The sequence below is a fragment of the Macaca fascicularis genome, chromosome 11 (assembly GCF_037993035.2).
Source record: "Macaca fascicularis isolate 582-1 chromosome 11, T2T-MFA8v1.1".
Taxonomy (NCBI): Eukaryota; Metazoa; Chordata; class Mammalia; order Primates; family Cercopithecidae; genus Macaca; species Macaca fascicularis.
This window is the reverse complement of record NC_088385.1, coordinates 8,634,882-8,661,479: the sequence shown is the minus strand read 5'-3', so window position 1 is coordinate 8,661,479 and position 26,598 is coordinate 8,634,882. Positions and strand designations below refer to the sequence as shown.

General features: G+C 45.3%; 1 protein-coding gene across 3 annotated transcripts; it reads left to right on the top strand.

Annotated features, from left to right (window-relative positions):
• The first annotated feature begins 7,671 nt into the window (after positions 1 to 7,671).
• APOBEC1 (apolipoprotein B mRNA editing enzyme catalytic subunit 1) lies at positions 7,672 to 26,086 on the top strand. 3 transcript variants are annotated; one of them, XM_065523495.1, is made up of 6 exons: positions 7,672 to 7,684; positions 14,760 to 14,785; positions 18,906 to 18,933; positions 21,725 to 22,122; positions 23,790 to 23,908; positions 25,794 to 26,086. In XM_065523495.1, exons 2-6 carry the CDS (start codon positions 14,770 to 14,772, stop codon positions 25,941 to 25,943), a joined length of 711 nt encoding a protein of 236 aa, XP_065379567.1. In that variant the 5' UTR covers positions 7,672 to 7,684; positions 14,760 to 14,769; the 3' UTR covers positions 25,944 to 26,086. The 3 variants fall into 3 exon arrangements, with proteins under 3 accessions (XP_065379567.1, XP_065379568.1, XP_065379569.1); XM_065523496.2 differs by lacking the exon at positions 7,672 to 7,684 and having other exon boundaries at positions 14,742 to 14,785; XM_065523497.2 differs by lacking the exons at positions 7,672 to 7,684; positions 18,906 to 18,933 and having other exon boundaries at positions 14,742 to 14,785.
• Positions 26,087 to 26,598: the final 512 nt, after the last annotated feature.

Sequence of the window (26,598 nt, the reverse complement as noted above, 5' to 3'; positions counted from 1 at the left end):
AAATAAAAGAAGAGGTAGGACGCGGTGGCTCACGCTTTAATCCCAGCACTTTAGGAGGCCAAGGGGGATGGGTCACCGGAGGTCAGGAGTTCGAGACCAGCCTGACCAACATGGTGAAATCCTATCCCTACTAAACACACAAAAATTAGCCAGGCGTGGTGGTGGGCTCCTGTAGTCCCAGCTACTCGGGAGGCTGAGGCAGGAGAATCGCTTGAACTCAGGAGGTGGAGGTTGCAGTGAGCAGAGATGGCGCCATTGCACTCCAGCCTGGGTGACAGGGCAAGACTCCATCTCAAAAAAAAAAAAAAAAAAAAAAAAAGAAGAAGAAGAAGGGCTGCTTATCTTGATATGGTTATTCAGAGATAGTAGTATTTTGACAGAGGGAGATGTCAGGGAATTTGATCTAGAGCAAAAGCAGGAAACAGATGGCAGAAACTGAGAGAGACTCAAGGGGTTTTAGCAATTTCTGTATTGTTGTTGGCTCTGCTAATTCTATTGTTTTTCTGCCCTCTGCTGACTTAAATGGGGAAAAGCAAATCTATGAAAACATGGTTCCTTTCATCTGGGGGATTGAAGGACCCATTAAGAGCCTGATAAAACATGTAGACACTCCCCCAGAAAATAATGCACATAAACACAAACTATTTTGCACATAATTTCAGTGGCTTCATGGATAAACCATGGGATGATGAAAAGCACACTCCTCTTGAGTCAGGTATTTTCCCTTTGTCTCTGTTTATAATTGTGTGTGTGTGAGTACGCATGAACTCCTTCGTAATATTCAATTCCTTTTAAGAAACCTATTTCCCACTCCAACTCTTTCTTTCTCTTCCCGTATGGGGTTTCACCATCTTGGCCAGGCTGGTCTCAAACTCCTGGCCTCATGTAATCTGCCCGCCTCAGCATCTCAAAGTGCTGGGATTACAGGCGAGAGCCACCGCGCCCGGCCAAAATTGGGTTTCTATTTCAGGTTTGATAGATGATTAAATAGGGCTTGGAGTCCTTGGTTACAGGTATATTATTTTTGAGACTCTGGCTGCATTTTGAGAACGGCAGTACAGGAATTGGAGACTAAAGATTTTGATTTATGGCTTGATCACCCAACAGAGGTGTCATAGTGCCAGATGGTCTCAGAGTCAGTGGCATGAAGGAAAAAGGAAGTCTGTGGACCTCACTGTAAGAGGCTCATGACAATAAAATTGAGTCTGAGGACTCTTCTCAAGCTAATATTTTTAAATAATAATCACTTGGCTCATATTGATTGAAAATTTAGGTTGGGTGCAGTGGCTCACACCTGTAATCCCATTGACTTAGTACAAAATGCAGCTGGTTCAAATGATTCTGGCTGGGATGCCAAATATATAATTCAGATGTTTATCTTAGAAGTATTGTTGTTTCCCTTTTTCCTCTGTTAAATAGCTATTTACACACACTCACACACACAGACATATATACAATACTCTAGGACACCAAGTGAGTATTTTTTGCAACCCAAACTGAAAATCCATAAGCATGCGCATGGCAAACCAAATGGTAGAGATAAAAAAGAGAAGTATTCTTACACAGAAGGCCCTCATCTCCTCAAAATTCCTGAGTTGACATTTAATGTCAATGATGTTCTTGCCATTGAAACAAACATAAAACAGGCATCACTCTGTTGACTTGACTAGAGTACCGGTGGTGTGATCATAGCTCACTTCAGCCTCCTGGGTTCAAGCAACCCGCCTGCTTCAGTTCCTAGTAGCTGGAACTACCCTGAGGAAGCTGAGTGCAGTTTCCCACACCCGTAATTCCAGCATTTTGGGAGGCTGAGGAGGGAGGATTGCTTGAGCCCAGGAATTTGAGATCTGCCTGGGCAACATAGTGAGACCCAGTCTCTACAAAAAATTAAAAAATTAGCTGAGCATGGTGGCAAGTACTTATAGTCACAGCTACTTGAGAGGCTGAGGCAGACAGGCTGCTTGAGCCCAAGAGTTCAGGATGCAGTGAGCTGTGATTGTTTCACTGCACTCTAGCCTAGGCAACAGAGACCTTATCTCACTTAAAAAACAAATACAAAAGAAAACAAAACACTTAGAGGGATCTCAGAGAGATCTTTGCACACCTGTGTTTATAGCGCCACAATTCACAATAGCCAAAAAGTAGAAGCAATACAAATGTCACTGACTAATGAAAAAGCAAAACGTGATATACACATATAATGAACATTATTCAGGCTTTAAAAAGAAGCAAATCCTGTCACATGCTACAACACGGATGAATCTTGAGGATATTATGTTAGGTGAAATAAGAGTGGTTGGGTGTGGTGGCTTACACCTGTAATCTCAGCACTTTGGGAGGCCGAGGCGAGTGGATCACCTGAGGTCAGGAGATCAAGATCAGCCTGACCAACATGGTAAAACCCCGTCTCTACTTAAAATACAAAAAATTAGCCAGATGTGCTGGTGGGCACCTGTAATCACAGCTACTCGGGAGGCTGAGGCAGGAGAATCGGGAGTCGGGGAGGCGGAAGTTGCAGTGACCAGAGATCTTGCCACTGCACTCCAGCCTGGGCAACAGAGTGAGATTCCGTCTCAAAAAAAAAAAGAAAAAAAATTACAAAAAGCCAAATATTGTATGATTCCACTTGGCTGAGGTATCCAAAGTAGTCGAATTTATATAAATGAAAAGTAGAATGTGGATGCCAGGGGCTAGGGAGGAAGGGGAAGTAGAGATTTGTTGTTTAATGGGTATAAAGTTTCAGATTTGTAAGATGAACAAGTTCTGAAGATCTACTGCACAGCAATATGAATACTCCTAACACTGCTGAACTGTACTCTTTTTTTTTTTTTTTTTGAGACGGAGTCTCGCTCTTGTCGCCCAGGCTGGAGTGCAATGGCACAATGTTGGCTCACTGCAACCTCCGCTTCCCGGGTTCAAGTGATTCTCCTGCCTCAGCCTTCTGAGTAGCTGGGATTACAGGTGTGCATCACCATGCCTAGCCATTTTTTTCTCTTTTTTTTAGCAGAGACAGGATTTCACCATGTTGGCCAGGGGCCAGGCTGGTCTCAAACTCCTGACCTCAGGTGATCCGCCCGCCTTGGACTCCCAAAGTGCAGAGATTACAGGCATGAGCCACCGCATCCGGCCCTGAACTGTACTCTTCAAAATGGTTAAGATGGTGTATTTTATATTATGCCATTTTACCACGATTAAAATTAAAATAAAATGAATTGACCATAGATGTGCAGGCTTATTTCTGTGTAGAGGTCTTGCATATGCCTTTTTTCTTTTTCTTTTTAAGTCAGAATCTCGCTCTGTCGCCCAGGCTGGAGTACAGTGGCATGATCCTGGCTCACTGCAAGCTCCACCATCCGGGTTCATGCAATTCTCCTGCCTCAGCCTCCCGAGTAGCTGGAACTACAGGCCCCCGCCACCGTGCCTGGCAAAATTTTTTTTTTTACTAGTTTTAGTAGAGACGAGGTTTCAACGTGTTAGCCAGAATGGTCTCCATCTCCTGACCTCGTGATCCGCCCTTCTCGGCCTCCCAAAGTGCTGGGATTACAGGCGTGAGCCACCGCGCCCGGCCTTTTTTTTTTTTTTAAGATGCAGTTTCACTCTGTTGCCCAGGCTGGAGTGCAGTGGCATGATCTTGGCTCACTGCAACCTCTGCCTTCTGAGTTCAAGAGATTCTCCTGCCTCAGCCTCTGGAGTAGCTGGGATTACAGGCATGCGCCACCACGCCTGGCTAATTTTTGTATTTTTGGTAGAGATGGAGTTGCGCCATGTTGGCCAGGCTGGTCTCAAACTCCTGACCTCAGGTGACCCACCCGCCTCGGCCTCCGAAAGTGCTCAGATTACAGGCGTGAGCCACTGCGCTTGGCCGCGTGTGCTTCAAGAGATAAAAAGAGAGAGAGAGGGGGAAAAAAAATCAAGGTTAAGAGAGAGAAAGGCAATAAAACTGCAAATATGGATAAAATAAAAAGAATGATGAGAATATTATGTGATAATTCAATATTAACAAAGGGGAAAATCATATAAATCATCCCAATAGACGCTAAAAAAAAATCATATGATAAAATCCATACCCAGCCGGCACAGTGGCTCACGTCTGTAATCCCAGCACTTTGGGAGGCCATGGTGGGTGGATAACCTGAGGTCAGGAGTTCTAGACCAGCCTGGCCAACATGGCGAAATCTCATCTCTACTAAAAATACAAAAATTAACTGGGTGTGTTGGCGGGCACCTGTAATCTCAGCTACTCTCGAGGCTGAAGCAGGAGAATGGCTTGAACCTGGGATCCCGAGGTTGCAGTGAGCCTAGAATGTGCCACTGCACTCCAGCCTGGGTGACAGAGCAAAATTCTGTCTGAAAAACAAAAGAAAACAAACAAACAAAAAACCACACCCATTCATGATGAAGATTCTCAACAAAATAGAAATAGAAGGGAGCTTTAACCTGATAAAGGGCATCTATGAAAAACCTACAGCTAACATCATGTTTAATGGTGAATAACTGAACAGTCCACTTAGACTGAAAACTAGGCAAGGATGTTCACTTATACCTTCTCTATGCAACATTTCACTAGAGTTTTTAGTGACTCCACTAAGGTAACAAGAAGAAATAAAATGGCATACATATTGAAAAGGAACAAGTAAAACTGTATTTTTTTTTTTTTTTTGGAAATGGAGTTTCACTCTTGTTGCCCATCAACAATGGCTTGATCTCGGCTCACTGCAACCTCTGCCTCCTGGGTTCAAGTGATTCTCTTGCCACAGCTTCCCGAGTAGCTGGGATTACAGGCACACGCCACCACGCCTGGCTAATTTTTGCGTTTTTAGTAGAGATGGGGTTTCACCATGTTGGTTAGGCTGGTCTCGAACTCCTGACCTCAGATGATACACCTGCCTCAGCCTCCCAAAGAGCTGGGATTATAGGTGTGAGACACTGTGCCCGGCCTGTGAAACTGTCTTTAAATGAAGACAACATGACCACATGCCTGGAAAATGCTAAGGAATCTACAAAAAACCCTACTCGAAATAAATGAGTTTAAGCCGGGTGCAGTGGCTCACGCCTGTAATTCTAGCACCTTGGAAGGCCAAGGCAGGGGGATCACCTGAGGTCAGGAGTCTGAAAACAGCCTGGTCCCCGTCTCTACCAAAAATACGAAAATAGTCAGCCGTGGTGTCGGAGGCCTGTAACCCCAACTACTCGGGAGGCTGAGGCACAAGAATCGCTTGAACCCGAGAGGCAGAGGTTGCAGTGCCACTGCACTCCAGCCTGGGTGACAGAGTGACACCCTGTCTCAAAACAAAACAAAACAAAAAGTAAAAATAATAAATAAATAAATAAATAAATGAATTTAGCAAGATCACAGGTTAAAAGGTCAGTATACAAAATCAATTCTATTTCTATACACTATGAATGAAGAGTCAGAAAATGAAATTTAAGAACCAATACCAACACACAATGGGGACTTTCAGAGGGTGGAGGGTGGGAGGAAGGAGGGGATCAGGAAAAATAACTAATGGGTACAAAGCTTAATACCTGGGTGATGAAATAACCTGCACAACAAACCCCCATGACACGAGTTTAGCCATGCATTACAATAAACCTGCGCTTGTACCCCTGAACTTAAAAGTTAAAAAAAGGAACCAATACCATTTACAATCACAACAAAAACAATCAAATATTAAGGAATATACATAATAAACTATGTGTAAGACTTATACACCAAAAATTATAAAACATCGCTAAATGAAATGAAAGAAGACCTAAATAACTGGAGAAATATACCGTATTTGTGATTTGGAAGCCCTTTTATTGTTTATGTTTCAATTCTGTCCAAGTTGACCTATAAATTTGACACAATGGCAATCAAAATTTCCATAGGCATAGCTATAGAAATTGGCAAACTAACATTTATTCTTCCAAAGCCGCTTTAAAATTTTGGAAAAATCAGGATTTATACTATCTGATTGTAAGACTTACTATAGCTGGGCACAGTGGCTCACGCCTGTAATCCCAGCACTTTAGGAGGCCGAGGCAGGTGGATTGCCTGAGGTCAGGAGTTTGAGACCAGCCTGGCCAATATGGTGAAAACCTGTCTCTACTAAAAAATATGAAAATTAGCCATAATTTCATAAAAATTGAAAATTTTCATAAAAATTTTCATTTCATAAAAATATGAAAATATGGTGGGCTCCTGTAATCCCAGCTACTCAAGAGGCACCATTGCACTCCAGTCTGGGTGACGAGAAACTCCGTCTTAAAAAAAAAAACTTACTATAAATTTATGATAATCATAACAATGTGGTGTAAACATAATAATGGACATATAGATCAATGGAATGAGAGGATTCCAAAATGAATTCATGCACATATATGGCCAATTAATTTTTTTTTTTTTTTTTTGAGATGGAGTTGTACTGTTACCCAGGCTGGAGTGCAGTGGCATGATCTTGGCTTGCTGCAACCTTTGCCTCCTGGATTCAAGCAATTTTCCCGCCTCAGTCTCTTGAGTAGCTGAGACTACAGGCACAGGTCACCACACTCGGCTAATTTTGTATTTTTAGTAGAGACGGGATTTCACTATGTTGGCCACACTGGTCTCAAACTTCTGACCTCAAGTGATCCACCCGCCTCAGCCTCCCAAAGTGCTGGGATTACAGGAGTGAGCCACCGCACGTGGTCTTTTTTTTTTGTTTGAGATGGAGTCCCGCTGTCACCCAGTCTGGAGTACAGTGGCATGATCTTGGCTCACTGCAACCTCCACCCTCTGGGTTCAAGTGATTCTCCTGCCTTAGCCTCCTGAGTAGCTGGGATTACAGTTGCACACCACCATGCCCAGCTAATTTTTGTATTTTTAGTAGAGATGTTTCACCATGTTGGCCATGCTGGTCTCGAACTCCGGACCTCAAGTGATCCGCCTACCTCAGCCTCCCAAAGTGCTGGGATTGCAGGCCTAAGCCATTGCACCTGGCTGCCAATTGATTTTTTATTTTTTTTTATTTTTTATTTTTTATTTTTATTTTATTTTTTATTTTTTTTTTGAGACGGAGTCTCGCTCTGTCACCCAGGCTGGAGTGCGGTGGCCGGATCTCAGCTCACTGCAAGCTCCGCCTCCCAGGTTCACGCCATTCTCCTGCCTCAGCCTCCCGAGTAGCTGGGACTATAGGCGCCCGCCACCTCGCCCGGCTAGTTTTTTGTATTTTTTAGTAGAGACGGGGTTTCACCGTGTTAGCCAGGATGGTCTCGATCTCCTGACCTCGTGATCCGCCCGTCTCGGCCTCCCAAAGTGCTGGGATTACAGGCGTGAGCCACCGCGCCCGGCCTATTTTTTATTTTTTGAGACTGAGTTTTGCTCTTCCGCCCAGGCTAGAGTGAAGTGGCTAGATCTTGGCTCACTGTAATCCCCGCCACCTGGATTGAAGAGATTCTCTTGCCTCAACCTCCCAAGTAGCTGGAATTACAGGCACCTGCCACCACGCTCGGTTAATTTTTGTATTTTATTTTATTTTATTTTATTTTTTTTTGAGAGGGAGTTTCGCTCTCGTTGCCCAGGCTGGAATGCAGTGGCTTGATTTCGGCTCACCACAACCTCCACCTCCCAGGTTCAAGCAATTCTCCCACCTCAGCCTCCCGAGTTGCTGGGATTACAGGCATGCGCCACGATGCCCAGCTAATTTTTGCATTTTTAGTAGAGGTGGGGTTTCACCATGTTGGTGAGACTGGTCTTATACTCCCGACCTCAGGTGATCCGCCTGCCTCGGCCTCCCAAAGTGCTGGGATTACAGGCATGAGCTACAGCACCTGGCCTAATTTTTGTATTTTTAGTAGAGAAGAGGTTTCACCATGTTGGCCAGGCTGGTCTTGAACTCCTGACCTCAGGTGATCCACCTGCTTCTGCCTTCCAAAGTGCTAGGATTACAGGTGTGAGCCACGGCGCCCAGACTACCAACTGGTTTTTAAATAAAGGTGCCAAGATAATCCAATGGGGAAAATGTACATACACATACACACACACATATATGTATTTCTTTCTTTCTTTCTTTCTTTCTTTCGAGATGGAGTCTCACTCTGTCACCCAGCCTGGAGTACATTGGCGAGATCTTGGCTCACTGTAACCTCTGCCTCCCAGGTTCAAGGAATTTTCCTGTCTCAGCCTCCCGAGTAGTTGGGATTACAGGTATGCACCACCATGCCCGGCTAATTTTTGTATTTTTAGTAGAGACAGAGCTTTACCATGTTGGCCAGGTTGGTCTTGAACTCCTGACCTCAAGTGGTCTGCCCACCTTGGTTTCCCAAAGTGTTAGGATTACAGGCATGAGCCACAGTGCCTGGTGGGAAAAGTATATATTTTTTGAAACAAATGATGCTATAAAACTAAATCTCCATACGGGGGAAAATAATGCAGATATTCATATGTACAGAAAAGAATCCTGGCCAGGCGCAGTGGCTCTTGCCTGTAATCTCAGCACTTTCAGAGGCCATGGAGGGTAGATCACTTGAGCTCAGGAGATTGAGACCAGCCTGACCAACGTTGTGAAATCCCGTCTCTACTAAAAGTACAAAAAAATTATCTGGGCATGAGGCTGCACACCTGTAATCCCAGCTCCTTGGGAGGCTGAGGCAGGAGAATCACTTGAACCCAAGAGGCGGAGGTTGCAGTGAGCCGAGATTTCGACACTGCACTCCAGCTTAGGCGAAAGAGCAAGACTCCGTCTCTGAGCCTGACATCACACCACATACAAAAATCACTCCAAATGTATCACAGGCTTAGTGTAAAAGCTAAAACTAAAAATATATAAGCACCAGAAGAAAATATAGGAGAATATCTTTGTGCCTTTTGAGTAGACAATGATTTCATAGACAAAAAGCACTAACCATAAAAAGTAATCCTGCCGGGCGCGGTGGCTCACGCCTGTAATCCCAGCACTTTGGGAGGCCGAGGCGGGCGGATCACAAGGTCAGGAGATCGAGACCACGGTGAAACCCCGTCTCTACTAAAAATACAAAAAATTAGCCGGGCGCGGTTGTGGGCGCCTGTAGTCCCAGCTACTCGGGAGGCTGAGGCAGGAGAATGGCGTGAACCCGGGAGGCGGAGCTTGCAGTGAGCCGAGATCGCGCCACTGCACTCCAGCCTGGGCGACAGAGCGAGACTCCGTCTCAAAAAAAAAAAAAAAAAAAGTAATCCAATTGATAAACTGAACTTTACTAAAACTTAATTAAACTTCTGCTCTTCAAAAGACACCATTAAGGAAATAAAAAGGCAAACCAGAGGCTAAGGGAAATATATACAGACAGTCCCCAGCTTAATGATGGCATGACTTAGATTTTTCAATTTTACAATGGTGTGCAGGTGATATGTGTTCAGTAGAAATTCTATTTCCAGTACCCATAGAGCCATTTGATTTTTCCTGTTAAGTGCAGTATTCAATGAATTGAATGAAATGTTAAGCACTTCATTTAAAAATAGTCTTGTGTTGGATGATTTTGCCTAAGTGTGTGCTAATATAAGTGTTCTGAGCATGTTTAAGGTAGGCTAGGCTATGATGTTTGGTAGGTTAGGTATATTTTTTATTTTTTTATTTTTTTTGAGACGGAGTTTCGCTCTTGTTGCCCAAGCTGGAGTGCAATGGCTCAATCTCGGCTCACGGCAACCTCCACCTCCTGGGTTCAAGTGTTCCTCTTGCCTCAGCCTCTTGAGTAGCTGAGATTACAGGCATGTGTCACCACGCCTGGCTAATTTTTGTACTTTTAGTAGAGACGGGGTTTCTCCATGTTGGTCAGGCTGGTCTCGAACTCCTGACCTCAGGCGATCCACCCGCCTTGGCCTCCCAAAGTGCTGGGATTACAGGCGTGAGCCGCTGCACCCATCCAGGTTAGGTGTATTAAATGAATTTTCAACTTAACCATATTTTGAATTTATAATGGGATTATGGAGACATGACTTCATTGTAAGCTGAGGAGCATTTGTATACAGATATGACAAAGCTTGTATCCACAATACGTAAAAAACTCTTACAACTCAGTAATGAGACAAAGAACCCAATTAAAAAATGGGCAAGGCCAGGCGTGGTGGCTCACGTCTGTAATCCCAGCACTTTGGGAGGCTGGGGTGGGTGGATCACCTGAGGCCAGCAGTTTGAGTCCAGCCTGACCAACATGATGAAACCCCTTCTCTACTAAAAATGCAAAAATCAGCCACGTATAGTGGTGCGCGCCTGTAATCCCAGCTACTCGGGAGACTGAGGCAAGAGAATCACCTGAACCCGGGAGGTGGAGGTTGCAGTGAGCCAAGATAGCGCCATTGTACTCCAACCTGGGCAGCAAGAGCAAAATTCTGTCTCTGGGGTGGGTGGGGGGTGGGCGACACAGGAAGGGAAGACAAAAAATTTGAACACGTTTCAGAAAAAAGATATATAAATAACTAATAAGTACATGAAAAGACGTTCATTGCATTTAATTTTAATGCAAATTAAAATTACAATGAGATACTAACACACACTCACAAGTATGATTGTAACTGACAGGGCTGACATTACTAAGTGCTGATGAGGTTGTACTCTTACACACCTGATGACAATGGAAACTGGTAACAACAATTTGGCATTTTCTTCAGTTAAGTGTCGCTGGGTGTAGTGGCTCACACCTATAATCCCAGAACTTTGGGGAGGCCAAGGCAGGAGGATTTCTTGAACCCAGGAGTTTAAGACCAGCTTGGGCAATACAGTGAAACCCTGTCCCTATAAAAAATAAAATCAATAAAAAAAGAAAGAGTTAAATGTGCATTTACCTATTTGATCCAGCAATTCCACTCTTGGGTATTTACCCAAGAAGAAGAAAAAGAAGCATGTGTTTACACAAAGAATTGTACCCAAATGTTCACAGCAACTTTATTCATGAAAGCCTAAAATTGGAAATAACCCAAAGTACATCACACTGACAGAAGAATATACAAATTGTAGCATACCTATGTAATGGAATACTATCCAGCAGTGAAAATTAGCCACCAATACACCTAATCATGTAGACCAATTTTACAGAAAAGCTGAAGACCAGCCTGGCCAACATGGTGAAACCCCATCTCTACTAAAAATACAAAAAGTTGTATAGTGAGATCCTGTCTCAAAAAAAAGAAAAAAGGAAAAGCTGAGTAAAGAACACACAAAAGTGTATACAATGCACGATTCCATTTGTATGAAGCTCTATAGTAGTCAAAACTAACCTATAGGGACAGAAAGAGCAGTATTTGCCTGGGACTAGGAGTAGGAGGATAATGGCTAACACAGAGAATTGTGGGGTGGGGGCTGGCCAGGCATGGTGGCTCACGCCTGTAATTCCAGCACTTTGGGAGGCCGAGGTGGGTGGATCACTTGAGGTCAGGAGTTTGAGACCAGCCTGGCCAACATGGTGAAACCTCATCTCTACTAAAAGTACAAAAATTAGCCAGGCATGGTGGTGCGTCTCTGTAATCCCAGCTACTTGAGAGGCTGAGACATGAGAATGGCTTGAACCTGGGGGGCTGAGGCTACAGTGAGCCAAGGTTGAGCCACTGCACTCCAGCCTGGGAGACAGAGCAAGACCCTGCCTTAAAAAAAAAAAAAAAAAAAAGAACTTTTGGGGCGATGGGAATTTTAAATATCTTGACTGGAGCAGTTACATAAGTGTATGTATACATTTTTCAAAATTCATAAATTTCCAGATGCAGGACAGACTTAAACTGAATAGCTACATTTCATACTTGATTATCTTTGACCTCACTTACAAATAATTAACCACATGATAGCCTATCATATGTCATATTTCCAAGTTTTCTTAAACAAAACGGAAGGCGGATGAAGCGCTCAGTAGGCATTCTAGTAGAAAACAAACCCAAGTTTTGCATCCTCTTGGCTGCTGCACGTTTACTTCCTGGGAGCATGTCCTACCATATCAGTTTCCTGTTGCTGCTTTACAAAATTGCCACACACTTAATAGTAGTAAATGACCCACATTGTCTTATAGTTCTGGAGGTCTGAAGTACAAAACGGGTCTTAATGAGCTGACATCAAGGCGTCATCAGGGTAGCATTTCTTCTGGAGGCTCTGGGGGAGAAGCCATTCCCTGCCTTTTCCAGCTTCTACAGGCTTTCCTCATTCCTTGAATCGTGGCCCCCTTTGAGCCAGCAAGCAGAACTCTGCTCTCATCCTCACATCTCCATTTCACATCCTGACTCTTGACTCTTCTACCTCCCTCTTATATGGACCCTGTGATTAGACTGTGCCCGTCTGGATAATCCAGGATTGTCTTCTCATCTCAAGATTTTTAATTAATGACAAAGACACTTTTGGCATTTAAGTTCACATGTTTAACAGATTCCAGGGATCAGGACATAGATACTGCTGAGGGCTATTAGCCTACCTTTTTTTTTTTTTGAGACATAGTCTCACTCTGTCGCCCAGGCTGGAGTTCAGTGGTGCCCTCTCGGCTCACTGCGAGCTCCGCCTCCCGGGTTCACGCCATTCTCCTGCCTCAGCCTTCCGAGTAGCTGGGACTACAGGCGCCCGCCACCACGCCCGGCTAATTTTTTGTATTTTTAATAGAGACGGAGTTTCACCGTGTTAGTGAGGACAGTCTCGATCTCTTGACCTGTGATCCGCCCACCTCGGCCTCCCAAAGTGCTGGGATTACAGGCATGAGCCACCACGCCCAGCCTTTTTTTTTTTTTTTTTTTTAGATGTAGCCTCACTCTGTTGCCCAGGCTGCAGTGCAATGGGGAGATCTCAGCTAACTGCAACTTCTGCCTCCTGGGTTCGAGCAATTCTCATGCCTCAGCCTCCTGAGTAGCTGGGATTACAGGTGCCTGCCACCACGCCCAGCTGACTTTTATATTTTTGGAAGAGACTGGGTTTTGCCATGTTGGCCAGGGTGGTCTCGAACTCCTGGCCTCAGGTGATCCTCCCATCTCTGCCTCCCAAAGTGCTGGGATTACAGGCGTGAGCCACTGCGCCTGGCCTAACCTACTTTTATTCTACAATTATTCTACTCTTGCCTAGCTTAGAAAAATTTGGTCTCTGAAGGGCCTCTATTGATGATGTGGGATTTCTGCCCCTTCTTCAAAACACTGGTCTGTCCCTGTCCAAACACCTGCTTTATCTCATGGAGGCTCCAGATTGACTTTCATAACTAAGTAAAGTCTTGCATGTAGGATTCAAGTTTCAGGTTCATGGGGCCTTGAGATTCAAAGTTCAGGGGTTCTAGATTTGAGACACTAGAGGGAGACTTAGGCCTTGAGAAAGTGACCTCAATCTAGAAGTAGGTGATGATACTCAGAGGAATTTTTGACTTGAACTTGACCCAGGGTTCAGGCAACAGAGAGCAATGGCACAGGGAAGTACGGCATTTACTTTTTCAAGGGGGATAAAAAAGCGGAAGTGGCCGGGTGAGGTGGCTCACGCCTATAATCCTAGCACTTTGGGAAGCTGAGGCGGGTGGATCACCCTCGGTCAGGAGTTTGAGACCAGCATGGCCAACATGGAGAAACCCCGTCTCTACTAAAAATATAAAAATTATCTGGGCGTGGTGGTGGATGCCTGTAATACCGGCTACCCGGGAGGCTGAGGCAGGAGAGTCACTTGAACCCGGGAGGTGGAGGTTGCAGTGAGCCGAGATCGTGCCACTGCACTCCAGCCTGGGCGACAAGAGTAAAACTCTGTCTTTAAAAAGAAAAAAAAAAAAAAAAAAAGCAGAAGTGGACTTGGCCACACGCTTAATCTCAGCTTCAAGGATGAAGAGAGCACCAAAGACTGGCACACAAATGAGCTGACTCAGAGGCCAAGGTCCTTGTCGTTTTGCATCTAATAGTGCCCCTCCCCTCTTCAACAGGGATGTGGGGCAAAGAGCAAAATGAGAGGAAGTTGGAAATAGGTGAATAATAGCTGAAAGCCAAGGCCACAGTGTGCTTACCAGATAACATAAAAATTTTCAAGCTATAGTTACAGGTTAAATTTCTCTTAACTTTATTCTTCCTCTCATCTCTCCATTAAAGAATGATGGATGCATCCTAGGCTAGGCCCGGTGGCTCACGCCTGTAATCCCAGCACTTTGGGAGGCCGAGGCGGGTGGATCACCTGAGGTCAGGAGTTCTAAAACAGCCTTACCAACATGGTGAAACCCTGTCTCTGCTAAAAATACAAAAAATTAGGCGGGCATGGTGTTCGATGCCTGTAATCCCAGCTACTCGGGAGGCTGAGGCAGGAGAATCGCTTGAACCTGGGAGGCAGAGGTTGCAGTCAGCCGAGATCGTGCCATTGCACTGCAGCCTGGGCGACAAGAGCAAAACTCTGTCTCAAAAAAAAAAAAAAAAAAAAAGAATGCTGCATGTTTGATGCAGAGTAGGAGATAATGAAAAATAAATAAGTAAAACAAAACAAAAAAATATACAAAGAATTACAGATGATCCACCTTGCCTTAATCTTTATTTAAAGAAAGAGAAAGGTTACTAAATTCAGATGTCATCGGAGAAGAACTTTGGAATTTGGTAACCCCAGTGATCCACTCTACAGAATTCATGTCATTTGCATCGCAGGCTTTCTCATCACTGAAGATGCAAATCCCCACGATAAGGTCCCTCTCAGTCAGCCCCCTGTTTGTACAGGCAGCCCAGATTCCCATAACTGCCTGAGATGCAGGAATGAGTCATCCTCTGCCCAAGCAGGTGGCAGTGGGCACACCTGAAGAAACAAAGTACAGGAACAATCAGCACAACTTATGACTCCAGAGGAAGAAGTCCAGAGACAGAGCACCATGACTTCTGAGAAAGGTAAAATGGATCTGGGGGCCTGGCAAGTATTCTTGAACAATGCAAGAATGGTGTGTGTGTGTGTGTGTGTGTGTGTGTGTGTGTTTTCTGCTGATTCTTGCATCTGTGGGTGTTTTCAAACTTCCCCATTATTGATTAATATATTAGTCTTAAATAAGATGATTTATTATTATTAAGTATTTACATGTTCAAGTGACTTTAGCCAAATCAGTGTTTGTTTCACCATAATAAAAAATTAAGTAGCTGGGTGTTGTGGCTCACACCTGTAATCCCAGCACTTTGGGAGTCCAAGGAGGGTGGATCACTTGAGGCTCAGGGTTCGAGACCAGCCTGGCCAACATGGTGAAACCCTATTTGTACTAAAAATACAAAAATTAGCCAGTCATAGTGGCGCATGCCTGCGGTCCTAGCTACTCCGGAGGCTGAGGCAGGAGGATCGCTTGAACCCAGGAGGTGGAGGTTGCAGTGAGCTGAGATCATGCCATTGCACTCCATCCTGGGCAACAGAGCAAGACTCTGTCTCACAAAAATAAAAAAAAAATTTAAGTAAAAGTACAACTGTTTAAATAACAGTTTAAGGAAACAACAGATGTGATAGCATGAGAACAATGTGCTAACTGATAAATGAATTGACAATAACTAATTGATAAATTAGTGCCCAGTAAGTGTTAGAAAAATGCATGGGAGAGGAAGAACACTTCAGGCTGAAGGAAATAATTTCAAATGAGGTAGGATTTGAACTGGATTCTTTTTTTTTTTTTTTTTTTTTCTCTGAGACAGAGTCTCGCTCTGTTGCCCAGGCTGGAGTGCAGTGGCGCGATCTCGGCTCACTGCAAGCTCCGCCTCCCGGGTTCACGCCATTCTCCTGCCTCAGCCTCCCGAGTAGCTGGGACTACAGGCGCCCACAACCGCGCCCGGCTAATTTTTTTTTGTATTTTTAGTAGAGACGGGGTTTCACCGTGGTCTCGATCTCCTGACCTTGTGATCCGCCCGCCTCGGCCTCCCAAAGTGCTGGGATTACAGGCGTGAGCCACCGCGCCCAGCCTGAACTGGATTCTAAGAGACGTGTAGACCTAAAATTTTTTTTATTTTATTTTATTTTTAGGGACTAGGGGGTTGGTTCACTACTTTTCCCAGGCTGGTCTTGAACTCCTGGGCTCAAGCAATTCTCCATCCTTGGTCTCTCAAAGTACCAGGAATACAGGCATGAGCCACCATACCTGACCAATTTTTTTTTTTTTTTTAAGACTCGCCCTGTTGCCCAGGCTGGAGTACAGTGGTGTGATCACTGCTCACTGCTGTCTTGACCTCCTGGGCTCAAGAGATCCTCCCGCCTCAGCTTCCTGGGTAACTGGGACAACAGGCAAGGGTCACCAGGCCCTGCCAATTTTTTTGTAGAGATGAGGTTTTGCTTTGTTGCTCAGGCTGGTCTTGAACTCCTGGGCTCAAGTGATCTACTAGCCTTGGCCTCCCAAAGTACTGGGATTACAGGCATAAGCCACCATGCCGGGCCAGAAGGCAGACTTTGCATCGACAAAGAAGAGGAGATTGCAGGTTGATTGAATCCTATTGATAAACAGAATTTAAAAGCTTTAACAGAGACTTGTGTCTGGAATATAATGAATAAACTGGTTAGGCTACAAAACAATTTATGTAAACAATTTGCAGTAAGACTAGAAAGCAAATTTGAAGTGTTGTTATACCATAGAGGACTTTGAATGCTAGGTTCAAGGAATGAAAGTTTTTCTTTATGGTAGAGGGAGTATCTTTGGAGAATTTATGAATAGCACAGAGATATGACTAAAATAGTGCTTTAGACACATTTACTTGACATGTGATGGGTTTTGGACTGGAAGCAAGGAGACCAGTTAGAAGACTATTGCAATAGTGTGAGTGTGATGGGGCAGGAGGTAACATAGGTAACAGTTTGGAGTTCAAGTAACAATTTATTTTCTCCATTATGTTCTCCATCTACTAGAATTCTTTTTTAAGTTCGGGCATGGTGGTTCACACCTGTAATCCCAGCACTTTGGGAGGCCAAGGCAGGTGGATCATCTGAGGTAGGGAGTTCGAGACCAGCCTGACCAATATGGAGAAACAATGTCTCTACTAAAAATACAAAATTAGCCGGGCCTGGTGGTGCATGCCTGTAATCCTGCTACTTGGGAGGCCGAGGCAGGAGAATCGCTTGAACCTGGGAGGCGGAGGTTGCAGTGAGCCGAGTTGCACCATTGCACTCCAGCCTGGGCAACAAGAGGGAAATTCCATCTCAGAAAAAAAAAAAAAAAAAAAGAATTCTTTTTTAAGTGGCATACTGGGGGAAAGACCTAACACATTATTTAATTGTAGTATCTACTACCTTCCCTGGACTTTTCTTATGAAGGTGGTGTGTTCTATACCTCAAACTGTCCCCAGTCATGTGGCTGGTATCCTCGTCTTTGCACCCCAGGAATAATATTGTAGACACAGCATATATCTCACTGTCCCTTTCTGAACTTCTCACTGCTGCTTCAGTTCCTTCAGAGAAAGTGTCTTCCCATCATCAATATGCCTTTTTCCTATGATACGGCCTCTGTTTTTGTAAGGCTCCCTTGGAGTGGATTACCGGTTCAAGGGCCCCAATTTGTACTAAGGTCTGAGAAGAGCTCATTTCAACATGCCAGCCACGCCCTTCCTCCTTCCTCCCAATGCTCAAATTCCCCATTCCTTCTTTAAAAGAGATTTGTTCTTCAGGTCACACTTGGAATAGTGTTTTCTGACTTCATCCTATTTCCTAGATATCTGGCTAATTTCTCATTTTAGTTCCTCTCCCCAGCTAGAACCACTCTCCATCTACCAAAAAAACATGCCATGGCCAAGAGTCCTTTCTACGACTCCTCTACCATCCAGTGCAGATGCATAAAAAGTAACACACACAGACAGGCACACACACAGCCTAGGGTAAAGCGTGCTCTGTTTTAAAGGAAGTGTCTCCCAGAGCCTGTGACTCTTCTTTGTTCAAAAGTAGCACCTGCGAGTTAAGGTTTGGCCAGAAGAGTGGGATGAATTTCTTGCCTGAATCTCCCCAAATCACCCTTAGAGGTTCAGGCCTTGTCAGTGCCCATTTTTTTGCTAGGAACATCCCCAAGGCTCTGAGTCCTGAGAGGCGCAGGTCTCTAAAATCCAGTACTTTCCCTTGAATCATCCCCATATTCTCTAACGGCTTCTTACACTTAACATACTATCCAGTGCTGGTAAGGCCGTATGGCTTACTCCTTCCATTGCCCATCTCCCTCCACTGCATGTCTTGATCACTCTGACCCAGCCAGGCTGACTTCCTTGCTCTTCGTTGAACAAGTCAAGGTCCACACTTCAGGTCGTTTGCACCTGCTGTTCCCTGTGCTTGGAATCCTCTCCCCTTCCCCAATGTCCACATGTCTTGCTCTCTAACTTTACCTTCAGGTCTCAGCTTTAATGTCCCTCTTTACAGATGTCTTCTCTGACCGCCATCTCTGATGTGGTTGATATGGTGCCCCCACCACCTTTTGTCTCCTTCCAGTACTTTTCTTCTTCTTCTTTTTTTGTTTGAGACAGAGTCTCTCTCGCTCTGTCGCCCAGGCTGGAGTGCAATGGTGCAATCTCGGCTAACTGTAACTGCCACCTCCTGAGTTCAAGTGATTCTCCTGCCTCAACCTCCGGAGTAGCTGGGATTACAGGCACGTGCCACCAAGCCCGGCTAATTTTTGTATTTTTAGTAGAGACAAGATTTTGTCATACTGGCTAGGCTGGTCGGTAACTCCTGACCTCATGTGATCCACCCGCCTTGGCCTCCCAAAGTGCTGGGATTACAGTCATGAGCCACCACGCCCAGCCTCTAATTGCGCTTAATCATTTTTGTTGAAGCCTTAAGGCAGACTACCTTGCTTGGGATTGGGCATCTGGGAAAACAGATTTTGGCAAAGCCCTTAAAATCTTGCTTTTCTTGGGTGCAATGAGCTGGTCCAATACAATTCATCCATGAAAGAATCTTCAAATTCCCTCTTCTGAGATGATTTGCAGGTTTGGAATAATAGAACACTTTTTCTTAGCAACTCATTTGATATTTGAGTGTTATTTGACACAATCCTATCTTGGTCAACAGGTCCTTCAACAGGTGACCCCACTCTGAGGTAAGAATAATACTATCACAGTGCACATTTAATTCGATCAAGAATCACTGGGTGTTTAAGAGCTGTGCATGGTGGCACATGCACCTATAGTCCCAGCTACTCAGGAGGCTGAGGCAGGAGTGGGAGGATCGCTTGAACCCAGGAGGTCAAGACTGCAGTGACCTATGATTGCACCATGGCACTGCAGCTGGGGTGAAAGACTGAGACCCTGTCTCAAAAAAAAAAAAAAAAAAAAAAAAAAAAATGGAGCTGTGGATATAGCTTTCTTTATTGTTCCTTTTCTCTTTTGTCATTTTCCCATTCTTTCTTTCATTTTTGCCTTTTCCAACTTCATTTTCTATGGTTATTGTTTTTTATATCTTTATAAAAAGATTTTCATTGCTTTAAATAAATGATTTTCTAGCTTGCTTATATGTTATTGTCTTTCAATTTCTCTTCTCTTTTTAAATCGCATGCTTTTATAGCCATCACTGAAATACCTGGGAAACTCATTTGCCACTTTAACTTCATCTTATTTTATACTGTCTGCCCGTTTTTCAGACATATGACAGGGAAGTCATGTCAAGAAATATATTATCTAGTGATAGGTGGAAGGATTGATCTATATAAATGAATGTGATACTTTAGGGATGAGTGGGAACTATTAGGATGTAATAAGCTTGTGACTTAACCATATTTCTTTCTTTTTTTTTTTTTTTTTTTTTTTTGAGACGGAGTCTCGCTCTGTCGCCCAGGCTGGAGTGCAGTGGCCGGATCTCAGCTCACTGCAAGCTCCACCTCCCGGGTTCCCGCCATTCTCCTGCCTCAGCCTCCCAAGTAGCTGGGACTACAGGCGCCGCCACCACGCCTGGCTAATTTTTTGTTTTTTTGTTGTTGTTGTTTTTTGTTTTTTGTGGGTTTTTTTGTTTTTTTTTTTTGAGACGGAGTCTCGCTCTGTCGCCCAGGCTGGAGTGCAGTGGCGCAATCTTGGCTCACTGCAAGCTCCGCCTCCCGGGTCACGCCATTCTCCTGCCTCAGCCTCCCGAGTAGCTGGGAACTACAGGCGCCTGCCCCTGCGCCCGGCTAATTTTTTCTCTTTTTTTTTTTTTTTTTTTGAGACGGAGTCTCACGCTGTTGCCCAGGCTGGAGTGCAGTGGCGCGATCTCGGCTCACTGCAAGCTCCGCCTCCCGGGTTCCCGCCATTCTCCTGCCTCAGCCTCCTGAGTAGCTGGGACTACAGGCGCCCGCCACCGCGCCCGGCTAATTTTTTGTATTTTTAGTAGAGACGGGGTTTCACTGTGGTCTCGATCTCCTGACCTTGTGATCCGCCCACCTCGGCCTCCCAAAGTGCTGGGATTACAGGCGTGAGCCACCACGCCCGGCGACTTAACCATATTTCAAAGAGGACTCTGCAGCTCAATTCTGAGTTTCCCTTGAGTCACGGCTTTCAGACATAGAGAGTGCTAAATCTAAAGATACCACTGAGAGCAATTAGAATTTCTTTCTTATAGGAGTTAGTATATAGAATCCTACTGTGGAAGAATCTTGAGGCTAAATTGCTCTTTTGTCTGTTCTTGACAATACAATCTTGTTGGCAATTTGGGGCTTCAACACTTGAGAAAATCTGGTTAGAGTCCCTTGAGGAATAGAAAAGATAAGGATTGGAACATGGCACCTTTAGGTGTGAAAGAGAAAAATTGGAATATAGCTAGGCATGGTGGGGCACACCTGAAGTCTCGGCTACTCAGGAGGCTGAGGCAGGAGAGTAGCTTGAGCCCAGGAAGCAAGACCAGCCTGGCCAGCTTAGAGAGACCCTGTCTCAAACAAAAACAAAAACAAAAACAAAAACAAAAAACAGGTTAGAATATAGTGAAGGAAACTTTAAAAGAGAAACAAAGCACACAAAGTCAAGACTGAAATATAATGGTATTAGAGAGTGGTCACCAAATAATGTGACCAGGGTAAAAATCCTGTGTACTATGTTTGTGAGAAAAAAAATCTGATAATTCAAACAGACCTCTTCAGATAACTTCGAGACATATACTAGAAAAAGAAGTTTCCTGAGATGTTATGCCTCAGATCAGCCTGATGGAAGAGGGGAGCAGGGGCTGGGCGCCGTGGCTCACGCCTGTAATCCCAGCACTTTGGGAGGCTGAGGTGGGCGAATCGCGAGGTCAGGAGTTGGAGACCAGCCTGGCCAGCATGGTGAAACCCCGTCTCTACTAAAAATACAAAAAATTAGCTGGACATGGTGGCAGGAGCCTGTAATCCCGGCTACTTGGGAGGCTGAGGCAGAAAAATCTCTTGAACCTGGGAGGCAGAGGTTGTGGTGAGCTGAGATCACACCACTGCACTCCAGTCCAGGCAACAGTGTAAGACTCCATCTTAAAAAAAAAAAAAAAAAGAGGCCGGGCGCGGTGGCGCAAGCCTGTAATCCCAGCACTTTGGGAGGCCGAGACGGGCGGATCACGAGGTCAGGAGATCAAGACCATCCTGGCTAACACGGTGAAACCCCATCTCTACTAAAAAAAAAAATACAAAAAACTAGCGGGGCGAGGTGGCGGGCGCCTGTATTCCCAGCTACTCGGGAGGCTGAGGCAGGAGAATGGCGTAAACCCGGGAGGCGGAGCTTGCAGTGAGCCGAGATCCGGCCACGGCACTCCAGCCCGGGCTACAGAGCAAGACTAGCAAGACTCCGTCTCAAAAAAAAAAAAAAAAAAAAAAAAAGAAAGAAAGAAGAGGGGAGCAGGAAAAGATTTCTAAGATCTCTCTAAATATGGCATGACAGCGTGGGCTGCTTTTTGCATTTCAGGAGAAGAATCGAACCCTGGGAGTTTGACATCTTCTATGACCCCAGAGAACTTCGTAAAGAGGCCTGTCTGCTCTACGAAATCAAGTGGGGCATGAGCCCGAAGATCTGGCGAAGCTCAGGCAAAAACACCACCAATCACGTGGAAGTTAATTTTATAGAAAAATTGACGTCAGAAAGACGTTTTCACTCATCCATCAGCTGCTCCATCACCTGGTTCTTGTCCTGGAGTCCCTGCTGGGAATGCTCCCAGGCTATTAGGGAGTTTTTGAGTCAGCACCCTGGTGTGACTCTGGTGATCTATGTAGCACGGCTTTTTTGGCATACGGATCAACAAAATCGGCAAGGTCTCAGGGACCTCGTTAACAGTGGAGTAACTATTCAGATTATGAGAGCATCAGGTAAAAACAGTAAACAAAGAAACTTCATTGTTTCCAAGAAACTGTGGTGATAGGAGCTGTCTTTAGGCCAGAAGATTGGTTAGTCCAGGCTGGAAGTCTCAGAAGTAAAAGTCCAAAATAATGTGATAAAGGACTAGGTCTGAAATTCATGACAAGGAAAGTAACAAAAATACAACTCCTGGCTGGGTATGGTGGCTCATACCTGTAATCCCAGAACATTGGGAGGCCAAGGCAGGAGGATCACTTGAAGCCAGGAGTTCAAGATCAGCCTGGGCAACATAGTAAGACCCCATCTCTAAAAAAAAACTAAAAAATCAGGCCAGGTACGGTGGCTTACTTCTGTAATCCCAGCACTTTGGGAGGTGGAGGCGGGCGGATCAGGAAGTCAGGAGATGGAGACCATTCTGGCTAACACAGTGAAACCTGTCTCTACTGAAAAATACAAAAAATTAGCCGGGCGTGGTGGCGGGCGCCCGTAGTCCCAGCTACTCGGGAGGCTGAGGCAGGAGAATGGCGTGAACCCGGGAGGTGGAGCTTGCAGTGAGCCAAGATCCGGCCACTGCTCTCCAGCCTGGGCAACAGAGCGAGACTCTGTCTCAAATAAATAAATAAATAAATAAATAAATAAATAAAAATAATAAATAAATAAAATAAAGTTAAAAAATCAGACAGGAGGCCGCGCACGGTGGCTCAAGCCTGTAATCCCAGCACTTTGGGAGGCCGAGACGGGTGGATCACGAGGTCAGGAGATCGAGACCATCCTGGCTAACACGGTGAAACCCCATCTCTACTAAAAAATACAAAAAACTAGCCGGGCGGGGTGGCGGGCGCCTGTAGTCCCAGCTACTCAGGAGGCTGAGGCAGGAGAATGGCGTAAACCCGGGAGGTGGAGCTTGCAGTGAGCTGAGATCCGGCCACTGCACCCCAGCCTGGGCGACAGAGCAAGACTCCGTCTCAAAAAAAAAAAAAAAAAAAAAAAAAAAAAATCAGACAGGCATGGCGGCATGCACCTGTAGTCCTACCTGCCTGGGAGGCTGAGGTGGGAACATCTCCTGAGCCCAGATGTTCAAGGCTGCAGTGAGCTATGATTGGATCACTGCACACTGGCCTAGGTGACAGAGCGAGACCCTGTATCAAAAAAGAAAGACAAAAGCAAACAACAACAACAACCCTTTTTTTTTTCTTTTTTTTTTTTGAGATGGAATCTCGCTCTGTTGCCCAGGCTGGAGTGCAGTGGCGGGATCTTGGCTCACTGCAAGCTCCACCTCCCAGGTTCACGCCATTCTCCTGCCTCAGCCTCCCGAGTAGCTGGGACCACAGGCAGCTGCCTCCACACCCGGCTAATTTTTTATATTTTTAGTAGAGACAGGGTTTCATCGTGTTAGCCAGGATGGTCCAATCTCCTGACCTTGTGATCCACCCGCTTCGGCCTCCCAAAGTGCTGGGATTACAGGTGTGAGCCACCGTGCCCGGCCAACAACTCTTTTCTCTAGTCTTGCCTCTCAGCCATCTTTAAATGAACTGCTTTATTCTTTTTAGGGGGTCTAATGTCCAGCAGCAACTAGACCAGAGACTAGAGGCTTTCTATATGGTAAACTAGGTTGGGGATCTTCTTAAGTAATTTACCACTGTGCTTGTTGAATGAGCCAAGATTCGTGTTTCCTTAGAGTATTATCACTGCTGGAGGAATTTTGTCAACTACCCACCTGGGGAAGAAGCTCACTGGCCACGATATCCGCCTCTGTGGATGATGTTGTACGCACTGGAGCTGCACTGCATAATTCTAGTAAGTTACTTTAGAGACACAAGTGCTGATGCCAAAAGAAGCATCCTTCTTCAAAGTTCTTTCCTGAGAATTTGACTCATATCTTCTCTTTGACGTTTATATTGAGATTTAGTTATTTAACTAGCTAGCCCGTCTTAAGAAAATCTCGCAGCCAGGTATGGTGGTGCACACCTGTAGTCCCAGCTACTCAGGACGCTTGAGTCTAGGAGTTGCAAGCTGCAGTGAGCTATGATCGCGCCAATACGCTCCAGCCTGCGTGGTAAAACAAGACCCTGTAGGCCGGGCGCGGTGGCTCACGCCTGTAATCCCAGCACTTTGGGAGGCCGAGGCGGGCGGATCACAAGGTCAGGAGATCGAGACCACGGTGAAACCCCGTCTCTACTAAAAATACAAAAAAATTAGCCGGGCGCGGTTGTGGGCGCCTGTAGTCCCAGCTACTCGGGAGGCTGAGGCAGGAGAATGGCGTGAACCCGGGAGGCGGAGCTTGCAGTGAGCCGAGATCGCGCCACTGCACTCCAGCCTGGGCGACAGAGCGAGACTCCGTCTCAAAAAAAAAAAAAAAAAAAAAAACAAGACCCTGTTTCTAAAAAACAGCTGGGTACAGTGGCTCATGTCTGTAATCCAAGCACTTTGGGAGGCCTGGCCTGGCCAAGATAGTGAGACTCCATCTCTGAAAAAAAGAATTAGTTATCAAACAAACTAAACAAGCAAACAAACAAACGAACAACATCTAAGCCTAAGAACAAGAAGTACGTTTGTGGGAAGTAAGTGGGAGAAGGGAATTTGGGTCAACAGATCTAAGATATGGGTGGTCCCCATATTAATTACATTTTGTCATCTTTATTCTTATTTTATTAGTATTGTCTTTTTTTTTTTTTTTTTTTTTTTTTGAGACGGAGTCTCACGCTGTTGCCTAGGCTGGAGTGCAGTGGCGCGATCTCGGATCACTGCAAGCTCCGCCTCCTGGGTTCATGCCATTCTCCTGCCTCAGCCTCCTGAGTAGCTAGGACTACAGGCGCCCGCCACCGCGCCGGGCTAATTTTTTGTATTTTTAGTAGAGACGGGGTTTCACTGTGGTCTCGATCTCCTGACCTTGTGATCCGCCTGCCTCGGCCTCCCAAAGTGCTGGGATTACAGGCTTGAGCCACCGCGCCCGGCCCTAGTATTGTCTTTTAAGCCACAGGGTCTCGCTGTGTTGCCTAAGCTGGGGTGTAGTGGCTATTAACAGGCACCATCACAGCACACCACAGTCTCAAACTCCGAATTCCTAGCCTCAAGCAATCCTCTGACCTCAGCCTCCTGGGTAGCTAGAACTACAAGGATATGTCATCATGTCTGGCTTTATCGTTATTATTGTTCTTGTTACTACAACACACATTGGCTCTACTGTATTTCAGACATTCTCCTTTCCCTTATTAGTGCGTGTAGTCTTATTGAAGAGAATGTACGTGTTCCATTGGATTATCTTGAAAGTGGTTCAGGCCGGGTGCAGTGGGTCATGCTTGTAATCCCAGCACTTTGGGAGGCAGAGGAGGGTGGATGGCTTGAGCCCAGCAGTTGGAGACCAGCCTGGGCAACATGGTGAAACCACATCTCAACAAAAACACACAAAAATTAGCTAGGTGTGGTGGTCCCAGCTACTTGGGAGGCTGAGGTGGGAGAATTGTTTGAGCCTAGGAGGTTGAGGCTGCAGCGAGCTGTGATTGCAGCACTGCACTCCAGCCTGGGTGAATATGCAGTAAGTCCAGAGCAAGACCCTGCCTGGGGGAATAAAATAAAAAAAGTTCAATTGTCTTCCAATTGACATTTTAAAATGTTTGTGGTGATAATACTATTAATTAAAATATTTATCCTAAGGATTAAATAGAATCCTTTTTTATTCCAGAGTCTTCCACCCTGTTTAAAGATTTCAAGAAGATGGCAAAATCATCTTACATTTTTCAGACTTCATCTTCAAAATTGCCATTACCAAATGATTCCACCACACATCCTTTTAGCTACAGGGCTGATACAGCCTTCCGTGACTTGGAGATGAATATAATGATTCTATGTGCGTACTGATTCAAGAACAAGCAATGATGACCCACTAAAGGGTGAATGCCATTTAGAATCTAGAAATGTTCACAAGGTACCCCAAAACTTTGCAGCTTAAACCAACAATAAATATGTATTATCTCTCACAGTTTCTGTGGGTAAAGAATTTAGAAGCAGCTTATCTGTGTGTTCCTGTCTCAGGTCCCCCATGAGGTTGCAGTCAAGATGGCAGCCAGCGCTGCAGTCATTTGAAGGCCTAACTGAGGCGGGAGAATATGCTTCCCAGGTGGCAGGCTCAGATGGCTGGCAAGTTTGTGCTAGTGGCTGGTAGAAGGTTTCAGTTTCTTGCCACGTAGACCTCTCCACAGGGTTGCTGAAATAACCTCAAGACAGGGCAATTGGCTTCCTACAGGTTAAGTTACCTTTTGAAATATTTCCTGGCCGGGCGCGGTGGCTCAAGCCTGTAATCCCAGCACTTTGGGAGGCTGAGGTGGGCGGATCACAAGGTCAGGAGATCGAGACCACAGTGAAACCCTGTCTCTACTGAAAATACAAAAAATTAGCCGGGCGCGGTGGCAGGCGCCTGTAGTCCCAGCTACTCAGGAGGCTGAGGCAGGAGAATGGCGTGAACCCAGGAGGCGGAGCTTGCAGTGATC